The 19650-nt window shown below is 36.1% G+C and overlaps 1 protein-coding gene across 1 annotated transcript in view; it reads right to left on the reverse strand.

Moving 5' to 3' along the window:
• The window catches only part of TUT4 (terminal uridylyl transferase 4), a 37529-nt gene extending 18232 nt beyond the window's left edge, over positions 1 to 19297 (reverse strand). The window contains exons 1-13 of the mRNA XM_088536602.1: positions 18583 to 19297; positions 16881 to 17044; positions 13149 to 13265; positions 10276 to 10453; positions 7747 to 7835; positions 6445 to 6496; positions 6113 to 6182; positions 5203 to 5329; positions 4006 to 4125; positions 3418 to 3636; positions 3093 to 3267; positions 728 to 1473; positions 136 to 286 (exon numbers count right to left, since the gene is read on the reverse strand). Coding sequence (XP_088392728.1) covers positions 136 to 286; positions 728 to 1473; positions 3093 to 3267; positions 3418 to 3636; positions 4006 to 4125; positions 5203 to 5329; positions 6113 to 6182; positions 6445 to 6496; positions 7747 to 7835; positions 10276 to 10453; positions 13149 to 13265; positions 16881 to 17044; positions 18583 to 19144 — 2770 coding nt within the window. The 5' untranslated portion in view covers positions 19145 to 19297. The remainder of the gene's footprint in view (positions 1 to 135; positions 287 to 727; positions 1474 to 3092; positions 3268 to 3417; positions 3637 to 4005; positions 4126 to 5202; positions 5330 to 6112; positions 6183 to 6444; positions 6497 to 7746; positions 7836 to 10275; positions 10454 to 13148; positions 13266 to 16880; positions 17045 to 18582) is intronic.
• Positions 19298 to 19650: the final 353 nt, after the last annotated feature.

The raw sequence follows: 19650 nt of genomic DNA on the forward strand, positions 1-19650 counted from the left end.
CCTGAAACAACTTCTTCCTATTAAATTTAATTGGAAGAAATTATTTAACATGGTAGCTTTTGTTTTTTTTTTTCCAAATTACAAATCACAAATTACATAGCTTACAGTGGAGAGCAATACACTGTTCTAACTTACCAAAGCATCTCTTGCACACTATATCAAGTATTTCCCGGAATCTGTCTGTCATTGGTGGTAGTGGTTTTAGATCAATTTTCTTAAAATCCTCTGGGCAATCATTTTTGGAATGTCCATCCCGTTTGCAGATGCTGCATACTATAGTTGGTGGCTTTGGGAAAAAAAAAAAAAAAAAAAAGTATGCAAATATATTTTTTATTTAAGACAGTCAAGCAGACATAACATTTTCATATACATGCAACAAGAACACCTGAACAGTAGCAGTCTACAAAAAACACCCCTGCATTTAGTCCTCACAGTCCGTAACAGCATTCAGAATTCCTACTAGACAGCAGGAGAGAGAAACGAAAACAGTACCTTTGCCATGTAAATTAAAAGCTGTGCACAAGATGGGGCAGCAGACTTTCTAGTCCAAAATGTATATACAGTGTTTTTTGTCCTGAAAACCAGGTACCGTAAAATGAACTACATTCATAACGGAGATGAGCACAATAGCTAGCGTCCTGTCACCCATCTACTTCAACAGTTCTAACAATTAAAAAAATCTTAGCCCACTCTCCCATGACCAGCTCTGTTTAAATACACAGCTTACCTTTCCTGAAGTCAAAACAAACTTATCAAACACATAATGCATTTCTTCTGCAGAGAGTTTGCCTTCATCTTTATGATCATGAGCTTCCACCATTGCTTTGCAGTTGTGCGAGGTAGCTGGTGTGCCAGTGCACTTAGTCTTCGGAGAAGACTCTGTTACCAAACTCGGTCTACTTTCAGCATCAGCAAATTCATTACTAGAATTCTTGTCATAAGACTGATGTTCACTGCAGTTACAATGGTGGCCTAGCTCACCTTCAGTTAGACAAACTCCTGAAATTTCTACATCATCCCTCTCTTTAAGTGATTTTTGTTTTAATTCACAGCATTCATTAGAAATAAGGGATAAAGTTTCTTCTTTGTCTTCATCATAATTAGAGTCCAATGTTGAAAGTAATAAAGAGTCTATATTCTTGGACGTATGTCTTTTGGCACCAGATTCTACTATTTCACTACATTCAAGTTCATTCTCTGGTATGTTACATCCACTTCCTATATTTTGTCTATCTGCAACTTTTTCCCCTTGTGGAAGGCAACAGTTGGCTACAGGTTCTTCAGATCTTGTGGATTTCTTACTGTTAATTTTTCCTTTTTCTTTTTTCCTAGTATCTGGTTTGGATTTAATCCCATCTTTACTTTGTGGGCATGCAAAATATTTATACGCTGTCCTAAATCGCTCCAGGATGTACTCAAATACCATCTGGCTATTTAGACTTCGTGCAACATTCCTCTTTAGTGCAAAAGGATCTAGGAAAAAAAAGAACAATTTGATCAGTAACTGATTGCTGTATTTCAAATAGCAATTTGAGACTAAAGCAGTTCAAATAGTAAGTTACGAGACAGCAGTTATAAGTGAGAGATTCTTATAATATAGTACAGAAGCATATATGTATATATATATATATACAGAATCTAGAGCCACAAAACACAGTACATCTACTACAAATGGCTGATTATTATGGACAGCCCTAAATAGGATTATTTAAACCACAGGTATATTGTAACATTACATTATGGTCAATCTCAAAATCAGAAAATTAAACATCCAAAGGCAAAAGAAATGTTTGAGTAAGGCTGCGCACAGTTTTCCCTCACTGAAGGAAGATTCCTTAAGAAATTCATTTCTAAAACTGACATTAAGGAAACATTATATGAACTAATCTTCCTGGCTTTCATTCTTAGTTTTTCCTAGTGATTTCTAGATCAAATATTTTTCAAAATAAAAAACAGCACTTGCATGACTGCTAGAAATTTTCCTGGGAAGGTAACATCACACTGAATTTCTGTTGTCTTCTTCATAACTTCAGTTATGAACAGTTAAGAAACATCAACAGCTACCAGACCCAGAATGCAATCTCTATTTAAAAAAACATCCTCCTATGTCTTTCTCAAGAATCAATACTTTTACCTTAGAGGTTTTAGTTCCCCCATGCTTTTTTTTTTTCCCCCTTAAAACTCCCTAGCTCAGATTGATTAAAGAACTGCGAGAAGAAATTCAAGCCACATAAGAGATCCTGAAGCCCACTACTCTGGGTATGCCTCAACAATTCATTACTTGTTCTCTTTCTCCTCTTGTTCTCCTGATACCTTACTGACTTCTCCTTCAGTATATCTTTAATATTATTCTTTGCCTCTGTGACTCTCCTTGAACTCCTCCTTCCTCCCTTCTCTCACCTCGTGCTTTACTGAAAGTTTAACGCATCAGCATCTTCTATGAAGATATAATAGGCAAAATCATTTTCTTTCTTTGGTCCCTCACATGCTTTAACCCAGGCTATACATTGCCATCAGATTCATATAGTCTCACTCGTCTAAAAAGCACTGCCCATAGCAGAACAGTAAGACCCTCAAGCATAGCCTGTGACATGGCATTCCATTTCATGGTATAGAGAATTACTCAAAGTGGAAGGAGCTTCTTTCTTCAAAGAATTTGCTCCACCTTACTACCATCAGAGCTAAACTCTGCAAAGTCTGCATGAGAGCCAGAGGGAAAATTGATAGCTGGCAACTCTCAAAATATTTTGTAGTACTGTAAATACAGATATAGGTGTTGAAAATTCTATTATCCAAATGATTAAAAAGGAAAAAACAAGTGGTTTATAAAAAATGTAGCAAGTGGAGATAGGAACAGAATAGTAAGAAATGGAGAGACAAAACTCCATTTTGTATTTCAAGAATTGGTTACAAAACATACCACTAAACAGAAAAGCTGTCTTCAAGTAGACTAAATAGTTGAAAAAAATATAAAAATTGCACTTTCTCCTACATTTACAAATGATGTAACCAGACATGTTGCAAGAGACCTTTAAGTGTTACATAAATAAAGATAATAATGCTTTATGTCTAGAGATCTGAAAAAATCCTACCTTCAATGGCTATTCGCCTTTTAGGCCAGTTCTTGTTCTCCCTGGTTAAGAGTTCCTGTACCCGTATGCTGATGACATACTCCTCCAAAGCAAATTCCAGTGTGTAAAACTTCAACAATTCTAACCACAGCTGTCCCAGTGAAACTTGGTGTGGGGTTTTGAATGCTAAGGGAGACTGAAACACATTGACAAGAATGCTCAGTTGCAATAAGAAATGAAGACTTGCTTTTTTTTTTCTTGGTTCCTTCCGATATTAATGTTTAAAGACCGAAAAGAGGGAAAAGAGATGGAATATTATCTTCACTGAAACAAAACAGTGACTTACATTGCCATGTTTCTCCTTTGCACTGCTTTGGTTGTCCACTTCGGAGCTTGCCACCTTCTTACCACCACCTTTTTGTTGTTCAACTTTAGTTTTACCTTCTGTTCCGACTGAGTTTTTTCCTGAACCATTAGTTGGTGGTTTGTACTCCCACCGTACAAACTCTTCTTCTACACCTTTCAGTTGGTGGTCATCTGGCCTCTTTGAGTCAAAGCCTTCAATCTAACAACAATTAAAAGTAGTTCTGAAACAAGACTGCATATAACATACACCACCAAAAAGATTTCACTAAAAGTAACAGTGACAATTGTGGTACCTATTCCCTTCAAGCCGGACAAGTAAATTAAGAGAATTAAAGAGAAAGTATTTTCCCTCCTCCAGAATAAAGCTACATAGGCTACAGTAGCTGTCTTTTAAAGGTCACCACAATAATTAGGTATCAACTGTGGGAAGATTAAGTACCAATGTATTTTTTTAATAAATTTCTTAGGCAATCTAGTTTAATGCATTTTATTGCACTTTAGACCTTTTAGAGAACAGAAATAGTTTCAAAAAATTAACAGTAGAGTTACTGTATTATCAAACACTTACCCAGCTGCCCATATAGGATGGTAAAATGGGTGGTTTTCTTTGCTGAAGAAAAAATATCACCATTAAGGCAAAGGAATATGAAGGAATCCCACCTTCAGCCTGGCAGTCAACGTGGCACAGCTATAAGAGAATAAATCATTACCTTACTGATGTAGCACCAACATTTTCAATTAAAATGCATCACAAAAGTACAAATATAAAGGAAAAATAACAAGATATACACAAAAGCTGAACAGAAAGTCCCTTCTCAGAAATTGCAATGTACAGTGTAAATATTACATTTTGCTTTATAAATGTAGACAGAAATGGTAAACTCTTACATGGAATTCTCAGTCACCTACTGCTTGCTCATCTATGATCTACTCAGAATACAACACATTTCCTGCATTATTCAACAAGCTATACTGAAAAACAAACATATACGTCAGTCACTTAAAGCCAAAATGCAAACTAATTTTTTTTTAAAATGCTTTAGTTATGCTACTTTGTTATTTTCTTTAATTTTATCACATTTTGTGATTGTGGGATGAAGTTATGTTCTGATTTATAGTTGCAATGAACTGCCAGGCATTTACTATTGTGCACATATAAAAATGATTTCAGATACAGAGGGGATTCATTGCACCTAGCTGAAAACCGATACTGTTCTCTTCCATAGAAGACAGAAAATATCTGCATCAGACTTCAAACAGCTTTCCTTTGTAGCTTTGATTGCTTTAAAACAGCTATTTGTGTAAGAAGGCTTTGCTAAGTCAACCAACAATATTATTATAAAATTAGTCTTTCAATAATGCTAAGATATCATAAACCAAATACTGCTTGACAGAAATTTCAGAATTGAATTGAAAAACAGTTAAATCTTTCAGACAGACAACTGTCTCTTTTCTGAGCAAATCAGCTTTTTGATTAATATTATCTACACAGTAGTAAATTTTGCACTGCTCTGTTGAGCTTCTTTTTTAAAGAAACAGTTCTAGCAGAACAGCTTGCTAATGGAACAATGGAAGCATCAGCATACGGTTTCTAACCAAAATCTTCAGTCCCATTCTGGCCTGTTCATATGACAGTGGTAAATTACTGGCAGTAAGTTCTTTTCTACAAACATACTTATGGCATATGTTTATATGCTGCAGAATACATATTACTTAAAAAGAGGAAATAAATATATTAAAATAGCATCAACATTAATAAACTTACTCTAGCCCAGTAGCGGAAAGCCAAAACCAAGGGAATAAGAACAGGCTCCAGTTTTCCAAGTGCAGCCAGCAGGTCAGTTGTAAGGCAAGCCACATCATTCCTAGCACTCACTTTACATGTCAAACCACTGCAATTACAAACATAAGGCGGGGAGGAAAACAAAATAAGAGTTATTGCTCTAAGTAAAACTCACCATACTAAAACCGTGCTTTGAAATGTCAATGTAAAAACCTAATCCTTCTCACGAAAGCTACAGAAAGGCATTTTCTTTACTATCAACTCATGAGTTGGATCTGTAAGTTGCGAAGTCCATCATAGTGAAAAGCTCAAAATGTCTTTAAGAATTTGCTCTAGATTTAAGTTCTGTCATTACTTAACTGTGCAATTTTACACAACTGACAAACTCCAAGAGTATCTTCTATACATGGAAAAAATAATTAAATGCAAGTCAGAATGACCAGTAACACCCAATCCATAGTCATGGCAATATGGATCATCATATAGCACCTACATTTCTTTTTGGAGGTTACTATCTGTTAGAAATTTACTGCAAGTGTCAGATGAGATGTGACTCATAAAATATTTTTAAAACCCTGGATTGCACAGGCGGAAGAATTTTTAAATATTGTCTGAGAACCATTCTACTTTTTCCGTATTTAACTATAATAAAGTGGGAATTTTCAGACTCAACTAGGGAGCTCTATGAATACATTTTAGTGTAAGGACAAAAACAAAGTTAAGCTTGCTTTCTCGATTGTACTTTCCTGTGTATGAGCAATTGCCCTTCGACATGAAAGTTAGATAAATGATTCAGTAATAATTTTTTGCTCGCAGTGAAGGCAAGCAGCTACTGTGAACCAGCACAGGAGAAACTGGTATCTCATTAAAAATGCTTTTCAATAACATGTACCTTTTAATATCTTTGCAAAAGACAACAGGAACTTTGGCATGGAAATCTGACTCCACGTCTGAGTAGACAGCTAAGCAACCAGAAAAAAAGAAAACATATTATGTATAAAAGTCTTTCACAGTTTTCCCAGTCGTATCTTCAAAACTATTACATTTGTATCAGGTATTTACAAAACAAGGCAAGTTCCAAGTGCTGCATATCACACCATTAAGGGATACTTCTTTGGTTACTTTTGATTCTCACCATCAGTATCATGCAGGAACACTGAACAATGCAAATGCTCAAATAATTATTTAAATAGAAATGAGATGCAAGTGATGTTGATAACTCACCACTGTTCTTTAGGATTTCAAGCACCTGTATCAGAACATCTGGCTGACTCATCTAAAATGACAAAATTAGAAGAGATTATATCATTCCGACCCATTTTATTTGCACTTCGTTTAAAAATACTTAAACTGCACAGTTAATGGGTTTTTTGGTTTGTTTGAAAGAGAGGTGAAATCACTTATCAATATTAATGAAAACATTAACTGTGCCTGCCTGCACCATGAAAACAGGTATTAACTAATAAGCCAGCTTTTCTGTTTAGCCTGCAGCCTTTCTTGTTAATATACCTGCTCTATGAAATGTGTTACCATGAAACTACAGTAAAAACAATGCTTGCAATATATTCAACAGTTTCAGAGTCAACATATGCCATCAGAAATATACAACAGTAAACAATTTAGATTTTAACATCAGAATTTACTTCCCCAAAAATTTTTAAAGGTTAATATTTTAAAGTGTTTTCTTCTCTCCCCAGAAATCAACTATACATTTCTGAACTGATGCTTCAAAGAAAAGTTGTAAAAAAAGTTCAAGAAAAAGCTAAAAATTAGTCCTATCTTTCAGCTTCTAAGACGAAATGACACGGTAAATCCGACATGCACTTGTTTGAAAATGGACTCAGTTTTGCTTCCTAACTGCAGTGTCATTTCAAAATGTTCTATGTAAATATGTACCCAAAACAGATACCTGGAATTCCACTGTCTACACACACAGTCTACAAAAAAGGCAACTTCAGCAACTGGGGTATCTTTAACAAGAATATGCTGCTTGTATCCCATACAAAAAAAAATGAATCAACAGCTTCAATGCCTACAGCTCAAGCTACACCACTCTTGAGGAATTTTGTACCACAGGAAGCTATGAACTGGGACAGCTACTTGGAACAAGCAATAAAACAGAAAAAGGAAAATTGCCAATCTTAAGACAACAGCTAAATAAAAATAAACAAACAGAAATAAAGATAAGAACAAAGATCTAGAAGATTTTACTGTTTGAATCTTGAGTACTTAAAAGCATACTTATTTGCAGTCAACTTTTTTCATATTGCCTCAGTACTTTTTCTTTTTTTTATGGTGAGGATAAAAAAAAAAAAAACACAGAATTAAAGTTATCTCATAAGCAATAAAAAGCTTTGGCAACTTGATTCATAACACAGTTGGTACCAAGCCAAAGATGATGTGTGCTTTGTGTTATCATAGCACAGTATGTTCCAATAGGCGATGCATACAAGAAGGAAAAAATAAATGTTGATGGGCTAGATTTAAAAGAACAGTCCTAATTAAAACAAGAGAACATCTACTCACCTTAGGGGGAAATTTTATATCTATGTTAACATCACTGGTTTTAAAAGCAAACCTAGTTAAACAGGAGCCATACATCCTTAATGAACAGTCTGGAAGAGAGAGAAACGTAACATTATTTAACAGCTAGTAAACAAATCATTCTGTAAGGGACAACACATACTTTGCTTTAAGTATCATAGCTGCCATGTGGTATTCTCAGATCAATGAAAATTGAAGCAGTTTCTCATTCCTGAGAAGGCCAGTCATTTCTACAACACAGCCCCGCAGGAAAACTGATGACTTTAATAGTACAATTACCATATATTCAAAAATTTCAAATCTATTTCAAAATAAATATTCACTGCAGCTTTGATTTAGATTTTAAACACAACATTAAACATAAAATAGTAATGACTGCCACCACCTTAATGCAAGATTTTAGTTTTGTTCCAAATAAGAGCTTGATTCCACTGCAGCAGCTAACTGATTACAAAATTCCTTGTTGTCTCATAAAATACTTGTGATAGAGAATATATATACAACTACAATCTTCATTTAATTACATTAGCAACTTCTTATGCCTAATTCATTTGAAAATATAAAGTGTAAAAGCTGGTATTTTTAATAAATCTATATTAATCTGTAATTCTGTAGTTAATATGATGCCTATCTGGAGGGATGCAAAACAGATCTACTCTAAACTAATCAGGAAATAACTGTACAATAATAATTTCATGAAAAATGCCATGCTACTGTATGATTTTTAAAATGAAGTGGAAAGAACATGTAGATGAAAGCTTTCCTGTTATACATATTTGGGTTCTGACATATTTATAGCAGTTTATAGCAGCAAATCTGTGTGCTACTTGGAAGCTAGTCCTTTCAAAATGAATGTTTGGTCCAAGAAAGAAAAAGACTCTACATCCACTGTAATTATTCCCTATGGAGTCCCATGGTAGTAAGAACGATCACACAGATTCTGTTGTGGGCTCTAGCAAAAATGTTTTAGAAACCAGTACAGTTTCCCATACTGTTCAGGAATGGAGTTTTACAGTTTAGATAAACACACTTATTAACACATACCAGGCCTTAAAAAGTGGGGGAAAAAAATTGCCATTCACTGCTATAGACGTACCTCTCCACATGAGCTCATCAGTCCAAACATAACAGCTAGCCAAATGTCATTAACACAGCAGTAAAATTGCTGCCTCTGCTTTGTCTTATGCTAAAATACTATTTTTCAGTGGAAAACTCAACAGCATGTCAGAACAGAGGTTTGCATAGAGGAGCCACCTCTGGCAATAATGAGGCTAATCATCCTACAGCAACCAAAATGTCTTTCTTACAAGTGCATTTTTACAAAGCAAAGGAAAATTGTTGCATCTCTAAAACAAAACAGAGAACAGCAGTTCGGTTTTGACATAAATGAAACCTGAGTTTGAAAACTCCTTTTTCTGTTAATGAGATTAATACATTGTTCTGTTCAGGGTCACTGAAAAGTCAACTACTGATAACATTATGGAAACGTTAGCATAGCTACACAACTCAGATCTCAAATTGCACCACAGGAAATAACAGAAAATGATTGCAAAGAAACAAGTTACATGGGTTATTTTATTTTCTAATGGTGCTACATATTGGGTGTTCTAGTGAAGTAACATACTAAATATCTGAAGCAAAAACATGACTACCACTCTGCATACCCAGACAGATCTTAAAAACTTGAGCTGCGTAAAGAAACTTGACTAATTTAAGCAAGAATGTGACTAATCATTTAACCTACTCAGACTTTTAAAAAAAGTTATAAGTAAAGAAACAGATCAGGTAGGCATTATGTAATTAAATATAATTATTCAATATAAATATTTAATTAAGTAAATACAGTCTTTCATAGGAGATATATCTAGACCCGTTAAAGATAATTCTGACATTCAAAAGACTTTCAGAAGCTATAGATGACCTCAGCAAAGTGCATCTTTTTTAAATTTAGGATCCATTAGCTATAAATATGCAAGAGAAGAAATGCCTGTTGAACAATAAACTTTCTTGATTTTAATGGCTTCTTTTAATGAAGAGTTACTGAGTAACATCTGTAGACATTCCAGATCACACCTAAGACTAAAAGCACCTTATACATTTAACAAAAAAATAAAATCTAAAGAAAAAAAAAGAGGTTCTCCTCTCCAAACTTGTATTTTTAAAATACTAGCTCATGCTATTTTCCTATCTGTTTAATTAAGTGCACTGGACAAATAATATCTCTAGTATAGAATACACCACTGCAGGCATTCAGTAATGCTGGAGCTTCAATAAATACCTATCAGAAAGAAGCAAAAATAAGCACAATCACATTTTCCTCTCTATATTAACATCTATATTAAAATGCTCACATATATTAACATTGAATAAAAGATACTTTTATTGTATAATACAAAAATACTTAAATCCCAACTTTGATATTCCATCTTTAACAAAAGTATCAAAATCCAGATGAAAATAAAAGAAAGAGAACAATTTACACCTAAAGTAAATGGACGATGCCATGGATACCTGGTAAAGGCTGTTGAATGATTTTCTCCATCTCGTTTACAATTTCTTGACGGATTCGGAAGTCCTCATCTGATATGCCTTGTTCATTTGCTGCCTCAATGAGCGTAAAACTCAGAGCAGCCAACTGTGCAGAGGAGGGGGGTGGGAGGGCCCGCAGCTCATTCTCTTCTTGTTTTTCCTGAATAATTTTGGGATGATAAAAGCGACAGCTGATATTTTAAGAGAAAAAGGTTATCTCATAGTATTGCAAGATATCAGAATGTACTGTTTGCTGTTTATGTTTTTTTTCTATCTGTTCTGATCACACATTCGCAAAGGCAGGAACTCTGTCCAGCCCAACTGGCAAGTGTAATAGTGTGGCCCATGGATATGAGAGCACTGCTCGTGTTTAAAAGGGAACGTGTTGTTCACAGCTGGCAACCGGGTAGGAAACCAGGAGCGTCACATTTCCCAACCACATTTTCTCACCACTCTGCAACAGAGCGCATCCCAGGAAGTGAAAAGCTGCAAGCATTTCTACATACTAAAAGTAACTGAGTGGAGGAAGTTTTACGAGGCTCATACGACTTTTTTAGAATAAATCACAACTGCAGGGAAGATTTCAGTGGTAGAAAAAGCCTGATGCCAAGGAAGTTTAAGAGGAGGAGTCTCCTCCCACTTCCGCCACACAGCTAGAGCCAGGAGCTATTCTTAATCCATCAAATTATAATGACTTTAATCCATCCAGAATAACAAATGCCAGTGACATCATGTCATTTAAGGGTAGGTGCAAGGAGTATTCATTTCACAAGCTCAACGACTGCATGAAATACACAGCTGACAACAGAAAGAAACAATAACCAGAAAATAGTTATGCATTAAGACAACACACAAGCCCAGCACAAAACCATTTCTATCAACTTTTATTTTCTTAATCAAAATTCACAAAGGATTTCTGAAAGTCTTCTTTTTTCAAAATAGTATTGCTACAGGCCTTTCCTTGAGTGCTGCTGAGCTTATTTTGTACTCTTCTATTTCATCATTAGAGCTGTAATGGGACTTTCTCAGTCAAACTACTAATCATCAATTTCTGGTAATTCAAATGTATACACTGATATATTCAAAACACACAGTGTTTGCGAGGCAAATACATATGTTTAATGAAGCAATATTTAGATAGTAACACACTACTTATCACTCCACTTTGTAATACAACATGAAGCTACTGTAGACAAGTGTTAAAAATTGAAACTGCACCCTGTCATCTATCATTTCTATTTACTGGTAAAGAAACCTCTTTCCTCATTTCTTATCTCCATGCCCAGATGGAAAGCATGGTAGAAAAGCATTTCCATATCACTTGTGGAGCTGGTTTGTTGCCATCTTATTTATTTTTGCCCTTCCTGATGGAACTCAGTAGACAGCAATAGAAGCAGAGTTTCTTACAACTAATAACTGAACATAAAAGCAAAAATACCACTCCCCAAGACACCACACTCAGAGTGATCCCAGTGCTGTTTTGGCTTGTATATGGTAGAGGATTAATCACAAGTACAAGTATGGTATGAACAACATGAAAGCAGGAATAAACCACTGACTACATCTTGGGAAACAGCTGCAATAGTTGTTTAACTATCTGAACCACAAAATTCTATATACCCCAGACTTCTAAGTCTTCATCAGCATCTACATACAACGAGTTGGCAAAAAAAAAAAGTCAAAAAAAAGCAAAACAAAGCAAACAAACAAAAACCCCACAACTGTGAGCCATTTACTAGAGTCATGTTCAAAATTTATTTCTTAAAACAATACAAACCAGTTGCCTTTCTCCCTAAAGAAAAGCAAAACAAACAAACCAACCCCACACATACACGCAAGCACAGGTAGACGACAAAGGAATCTCTGGAACTGAATCCCTACTTTAATACTCTATCTTTAGTCTATCACAGAATCACAGAATGGTTGAGGTTGGAAGGGGCCTCTAGAGACCATCTAGTCCAGCCCCCTGCTCCAGCAGGGACACCCAGAGCACATGGCATGGGGCGGCATCCAGGCGGATTGTGAAGATCTCCAGAGAGGAGACTCCACGGCCTCTCCGGGTGGCCTGTGCCAGGGCTCTGTCACCCTCACAGGAAAGTTCTTCCTCACACAGAGATCAGACTTCCTGTGTTTCAACTTGTACCAAATAACCCCTTGTCCTGTCTCTAGCCACCACTGAGAGCCACCACCACTTTGGCCCCATCCTCCCTACATTCTCCCCTCAGGTACTTGTATGTACTGATCAGATCCCCTCTCAAGTCTCTCCTTCTCCAGGCTAAACAGGCCCCGCTCACTTAGTCTTCCCTCATACGACAGATGCTCCAGTCTCTTAATCATCCTCGTTTCTCTATGCTGGACCCTCTCTAAAAGTTCCACGTCCCTCTTGCACTGGGGATATATGTACTACACATACTATTTCCTTTGCTTACTCATCGCAGAAAGGATGTGGATTAAAAAGATATCCTACGCAAGTCAAAATAATAATAATAATAAAAAAATCCCCCCATTAATCGTCTTGCCACTAACAGCGTTATTTTTGAATCAATCAGAAAAACTAAATGTGCTTCTCATCTAGAGTTCTTAGCCTTCTGTTACTAAAAGTATGAGGCTCAAGCTCCTACCAAACTGCCCACTACTCGGAGAGATGAATTCAAAGCAACTATCACGAAGGTTCCTTCCTCTTGCCTGGGGCAAATCATCAAACCCTTGCTCCTAAACAGAAAACGAGCAACAGGAATTTGTGCAGCTCTGTTCAGCACACACAAACTTTCACTTAATGAAGATGATGAAACGAAATACACCACATAAGAATTTTGACTGTTTTTTTTTATTATTTTTTTTTATTTTTTACTTACCATTATATTTTTCTTATGACGTTTCTCTTTAATATGCTTGTGAGCTCCCTGGATATTTTCAATGTGAACTAAGCAGAGCTTGCATAGATACTGACAGTTGGTGTATTCTGGGGAGCGCTGGGGAAAAATGGCCACAGATTAAAGAAAATTTTTCTGTCACCTAAAACACTCCATTATTTGAACAATAAATTCTATTTAACGATGCATCACTTAAAATGTCATAATATTATTCTATATATTAAAATATTACAATACAACTTTGCAAACATTAAATAATCTCAAAGAAAAACAAAGTGTCCATATGACAAGAGGAGAAAGAATGGAAGGAGAGAGAGAGATGTCTTAGAAATTATACTTCCGAGTAGATTTCAGTATGGCAAGATTAAGACTTAACAGTTTATGCTGAATCCTGAATTTAAGTTCAGCAAACTGAACAGACAGCCCAAGCGTTTAATAACTATAAATTTATTAAATTGTAGCATCAATCCTCCTTTTTCTGAGGAGGAAATGGGAAGTATTCATCACACTATCCGCTCTACACATTATGACAGTGGAGTTGCCTTGCTTTGGATAATCACAGTGTAAAGTGCAATACTGTTATATTTTTTAAAGGGGGGATGCCTGGCCAGCAAGGAGGAAAATAGCTGGTTTCTGACTTCCTGATGCCTGTACTCTGCACAAGGGAAGAACCTCCAGCTGGATGTGAGATTACTCTATTCCCTCAAAAAATTCAGCATGCTCAAAAGATTTAGAGAAAGGCATTTTGGACAGAAAGGATGTGAGTGATGGAGCACACAAATGGGGAACTGCAGCCTAGGAGAGGTGCCTGCAACAAGAAACAGCCTCACAGCCAACTCTCAGGAGAGGATGCAAAAACCTTCATCTTCCCAGGGACCAAGGGGAGACACCGTGGAGCTCATTCATGCAAAAAACCACTGAGAACTGCTAGACTCAAATGCAGAAAGGGGGCACCTCTGCAAAGAGAAGGGCAGGAACTGCTTTCAAATCCTCCACTTGGATCTGCCTTATCTAGCAGTTGTTTCTTCTTGCTCTCTTACAATGTTCTAATAAAACACAGCTATAGAGATTGGAAGCCTTTTGATATGCTCACTTCAAAGTCAACATGTGAGAGAATTCTTCCTTCTGTCCCTCCTCAAGGGACCCCAAGGAAAAAAAAAATCTTGGTTTTTCCTCCAGGCTTTCACTTTTCCAGTGACTGCTGTCAGTTATAACTGTGAGACTGAAAGACCCTACCTAACATTTCCATTCTAATCCTAGTACATCTGTATTTACTAAAACGGAGAAGCATGTTAAAAACACCAGCTGCTTAACAGTGTCATAGCAATAAATGAACACAGAACACTATTTTAAGATGCTAAAATGGACTATTTTTAGGCTAAACAAATTTGACTTACTACACAGAAAGCCTCAACCACTGCAAATTTGAGTAAACTTTTCAAATTATGAGCTTGATCTTTCACTTTTAGAAAGATTTTACATACTTTCTGATATTTTCCAACTGGAGAGTAAATATCGATTTAAAATAACACAGTCATTACATTTTTATTACTATTTTCCTTCAAATTCATTTTCTGCGACAGTGAAAGATGAAATTAAACATCTATTAGGAACATAAGTTGCAGTCAGTTACACTTGATTTGACTATGAAGATTCAAGGATTGCAGTTGAAAAACAGTATTTTATCACTCACATGAAGTAGAATGCATTCCAACAATAATAATATTAAAAACGATTGCGTATTTCTTTAAATCAAGTTCAATGAAAGTGGGCTGGTTGCAGCCCTGTGGGAACAGAGATACCTGAGTACAATGTACAATAGCGATCTGCAGCACTAGGTCAACAGATGTTGCCAGAAAGATTAAATCATGTTACTTTGCCTTTATTGTAAAGCTTAGCTTAATCATCCAGTTATGCCTCATACCAGTAAAAATGGTAAGAAGTCAAAACAATAATAATAGAAAGTTACAAGCTGCTACTTAAGTTAGATGCCTTCAGACAACCTAGGCCTAGTGAAATTTACGCTTGACTCATCCATCTCAGAGTCACTTGTATCTAAAAACCCAAGGGGAATCAGAAGGCTCCAGATCACTTGGAAAGAAAAACTTAAAACCATCTTTAAAAACCTAAAAAGGAAAAGCCAAGGAATCGGAGACCAGTCAGAATTAGCCTCCAGAAAAATACTGCAATAAATAACTACGATATTAATAAGTACATAGAAAAAAATAGGTCACAGGTGACAAACTGATTTGCTAAGAACAAGTTATACTCAACCAATTTTAGAGTTGCTTTTTAAAAACACAAAATTGAAAGGCTTGAAGAAGCAGCAACAGAAGATGCATCTTTGGTTTAACAAGATTTTTTGTCACTTTACATTGTATCAGTCTCAAAAGAAGATCATAAAAGCTATTTAAAGATTGGTAAGGTGGGCTTGAAAGGGCATGTAGCAAAGGTTCACCACGGCTGTAGGCATATGCACCAAGTAGTGGTCAACAGAATCCTTCCAGCATTAGAATCATTCATATTTTTGTTAAGGACTTATGAAATAATAATAATTAAAAAAAAGTGTGTACTAACTACACTTGCAAAACACATCAATTTGGGAGTAGTTCGCAAGGCTTTGCAAGATGACAATTCCAAATGATCACAACAAATTACAGAAGCAGAATTAATGAAGTGCAATTAAATAACATCAAAGTATTGTTCTTGCCTACATATTATCAACTAAAATAAATACAGGTCTGGCAACACCTGGCTATGCAATTCTTAAGAAAAGGATATGGGGATGTTAATACAAGTCAACATCCTACTGCTGTTATAAAAGCAGACACCCTGGTCTAACATAAACACAAATGTTTTATTTCAGATGGATGAAGTCAGCCTTCCTCTTTACATGGTACTAGTTAAGACTTCAGCTGCAACACTATCTCCAATTTTGGATACCAGTTACACAGACTGGGTGGCGGAAGCCAAGAGAAAAGCAACAAGAATGAACCACTAGCTTAAAAAAAGCCACACGCACATCCAATGACACAGAAAGAGCGAGTGAGTCTAATGTAGACAACCTTGAAGGGAGAAATGGTAATGATATTCAAATGTGTGGCAGGCTGCTAAAAACAGAATGAAGTGTTAGGTTTGTTTTCCTGTGACCAAATATGAAGGGATTAAAATGCTACAAGAAAGCCTTGCACTAGACATTAGGAAAAAAATGCTGGCTTCCTATAGTGGTTTTTAAATTTGCTTCACTGAATATTAAGAACAATTTAGACAAATATTCTTAAGGTGTTATCTTCAGTATAGATGATTCTGATTAGTGGCAGGCTAATACACTGAACATACCTTGAGGTCCCTTTCAATCCTGTATGCTGAGTGTCCAGGTAACCTAACTTCCTGAAAAAAATCTCAGATAAGTAATGGAACAGTCTCCTTTAGCTCTGTGGAATTAAGAATATTGTTCCACATGGGCTACATATGCCACAGAAGGAACATCAAATTTCCAATCCGCTTCTGTTCCAACAAGGGACTAGTCAATTAGTAGGAACAATAGCTTAGATCATGTAACTGAGACTTTATAAAGAACAAAGATACAGAGGCAACGGGATGTAGCAGAAATACCACTGAAGAAGAAATATGGTGAACAGAATGAAAGATAGGCTAAAGGTTCTTGTACAGAGACAACAACTTTCTTTTCTGCTAATAAGTAGCACAACTTACTTTTTCAAGTCGGGAGATGTAATCTCTTTCCAGTCGCTCTTCAGCTTGTTTCAGTCCTAGTTGTTGTTCAGCTGTCAGATTAGATTCATCAATAACTGCAGTGTTTTCTAAATAATCAGCCTCCAAAGTATGTTCTTTAGTTGATTCGGAATTCTTTTCTTTATCTACAGAAAGAAATAGGTATTTTCTTCAGAATAACTCCAGAAAATGTATAGAACTATGGTCACAGCAGTTAAAAGGGTCTCAGTAAAGAACTACACACATTCCAGAATTTTGTCCAAAAGCTGGCCGAAATCACCATGGAGATTAGAATCTCTTCAATACATTTATCACAGTTTTGTAGAGACTTCAGAAATTAGTATGCTACTAAAGTGCTATCAAAAAGAAAAAATAATTGATAGATCCATTTTGTTCTCCGATCCTAACTTCATACTCTCAGTTAAATTCTCCAAGGCAGGAAAAAAGGTCCTTGTGTTGAGCACGGTACAGTACCCGAGATCGTAATGTTTTACTGTGATAGGAACAACAAATACTAGGTTAAAATGTTTACATCATGCACTTTGCTGAGGAAACAGTCATAAAACCACTTTAAAGGCATTGACCCAAACAATCTCACAAAGCTGGTATCCACACATTTCAATCACCTTGACCTAAAAGCCTGGTGGAGCTGTGTTTGACGGCACGGTGACACCTCGCTGCCCTGCGGCCAGCTACCACGGCGCTCTGGAACCCGCCTGTTTGCAAACACACAAGTGGATTCTGAAAGGCCAGTTCCTCCAGATGCCTACGATTTGCTCATAGTTTAATAATCTGTCCAAACACTTACATATTAAACTATTCCAGTAATTGCAAGCATCAGTAAAAGCTAGTTTTTTATGAGGTTGCCTTTGTCCCCAGACTAGCTAGGAAACAAAAACTGAGCAAGTTTTCAAGTCCTGGTTTTGTAAGGGACAGATGGTCCCTGCAGTACATATGGTGGTCTACAAAATGCTGACTGATCACAAGATGCTGCCATCTCAAGTTATTTTTCTGTTGAATTCTTTGAGATGGGTTAAAAAAGGCAGCCTTAAAACAGCATTTTTATTGGGGAAATATATATATATACAGACTTTGAAGAAGTTTGGCAAGTCCTGTACTAAGGAAATAACCTGAAATGGCACAAACCCTGATTTAATTCCAAAACTGAAGGAAAAAAAATCTTTCTTAGATAACTGCTGATGTATATATTACACAGTCCCCTAAACAAAAAGCCTTCTGCCAAAGGCAGAGAGTTCGTAACAGAAAATGCACAACAATCACAGAAATGTGTGTTTTTGTGCTACCCATAAGAAAGTTTCCCTGTTGAATTTTCCCCCCATCTTTCCGAAAAGTCCTTCCATAACAGGCAATGATATTACGAAGTTTTTTTTCCAAGGCACTAAATTCACAAAATTGTCTAAAACCCACACACCCTTATCTATCTTGCAGAGATGTTTAGGTTTTAGTGATGAGAGAAGAAAAAAAAAAGGAAGAAAAAAGGACAGCTGTTATCATAATCTCTACTTTCTAAGTAATATGCTTATTATTATGTTCTCTCTAAATGCACTCAGCAACTTATAATATGCAAAAAAAAATGCAAATAGAATCATTTCAAAGCCTATTTCAGATTGTTAAGAGTTTTACCAGAAGAAAAATGCATAAAGCAGTACTGAATAATACTCACTGAAGTCATCAGGCTTATGTTCCATTTTTCTTTGATCTGAAGCAGTTTTACCAGGATCACCAGTTTGATCAACATTAGTCTTCAACGTATGAACTCCCAGTGGATTTTCCAATGCTGGTTTCCCTCTCCGGGTAGCTGTTAAGGTTTCTGTGCTAACTCCATTCCCAGTAACATGGGAACCTGGGAAGTTTTCTCCCACTTGTTGAGCCTTTGTCTGTTTCAGGTTTTCCACTGCTGATGATAAATTAGACATTTTTTTTGCCTTTCCATGACTTCGATCCTGGAGGCTTGACCCTGTATCTTTAGCTCCAGGAACACAACTATTTCCTTTGCATGATTTATTTTCTTCTTGTTTTTCAGCAAAAACATCATTTTGTTTACTTTTTTTGCTGCTATTTCCACTTGGAGAACTTCTCCCAACATCCTTCATAGTTTTGTCACTTCTATTATGTTTATAATTTTGATTATTTGTAATTTTGACTGTTTTCCCTTCCTCGCAGACAACACGCGCAGACTTCCTTGAGTCATGATTTCCATTCTTTGAGCTCCTGGCCTCTTCCATTATAGTGAAGACCTGCTTCTTCTGCCTCTTGAGGCCACTTCAAGTGCAATTCTCCAGTAATTTCAAGTTGATTTTAAATACACTGTGCAGGAAAGAATTGTAGCTGATTGTCTGCTGGAGAAATAGTGATAGACACTTAAAAAAAAAAGAAAGAAAAAATATCAAAGCATAGACAATGCATTAATGCAAGGACAATGCATTAAAATAAACCTCTCCAAGGAAAAGTAAAACTACTAATGGTGATAGGAAGCATGTTCCCCCATAGGCATAATTTTCATAACATGAATTTTCATAATACAGTCCATATTAAAATAAAACTCAAGAATATTTGGTTAATCTTGACTTCTATTTAAAAGTGGTGGGGGTAAGAGACAAAAATAATGGCAGACTATGGTAACTATTCCTCAGTGACAAAACAGAGCAGCATGCTTCCTTCCTTCCTTCCTATTTTTGGCTTTAGGGGAAAAAAATCAAGATGTCTAGAACTACATTGAAGAATATTGAGA

This window comes from Tinamus guttatus, unplaced genomic scaffold, assembly GCF_059628265.1.
Source record: "Tinamus guttatus ecotype Peru unplaced genomic scaffold, ASM5962826v1 Tinamus_guttatus_pri_ptg000044l, whole genome shotgun sequence".
Classification (NCBI taxonomy): domain Eukaryota; kingdom Metazoa; phylum Chordata; class Aves; order Tinamiformes; family Tinamidae; genus Tinamus; species Tinamus guttatus.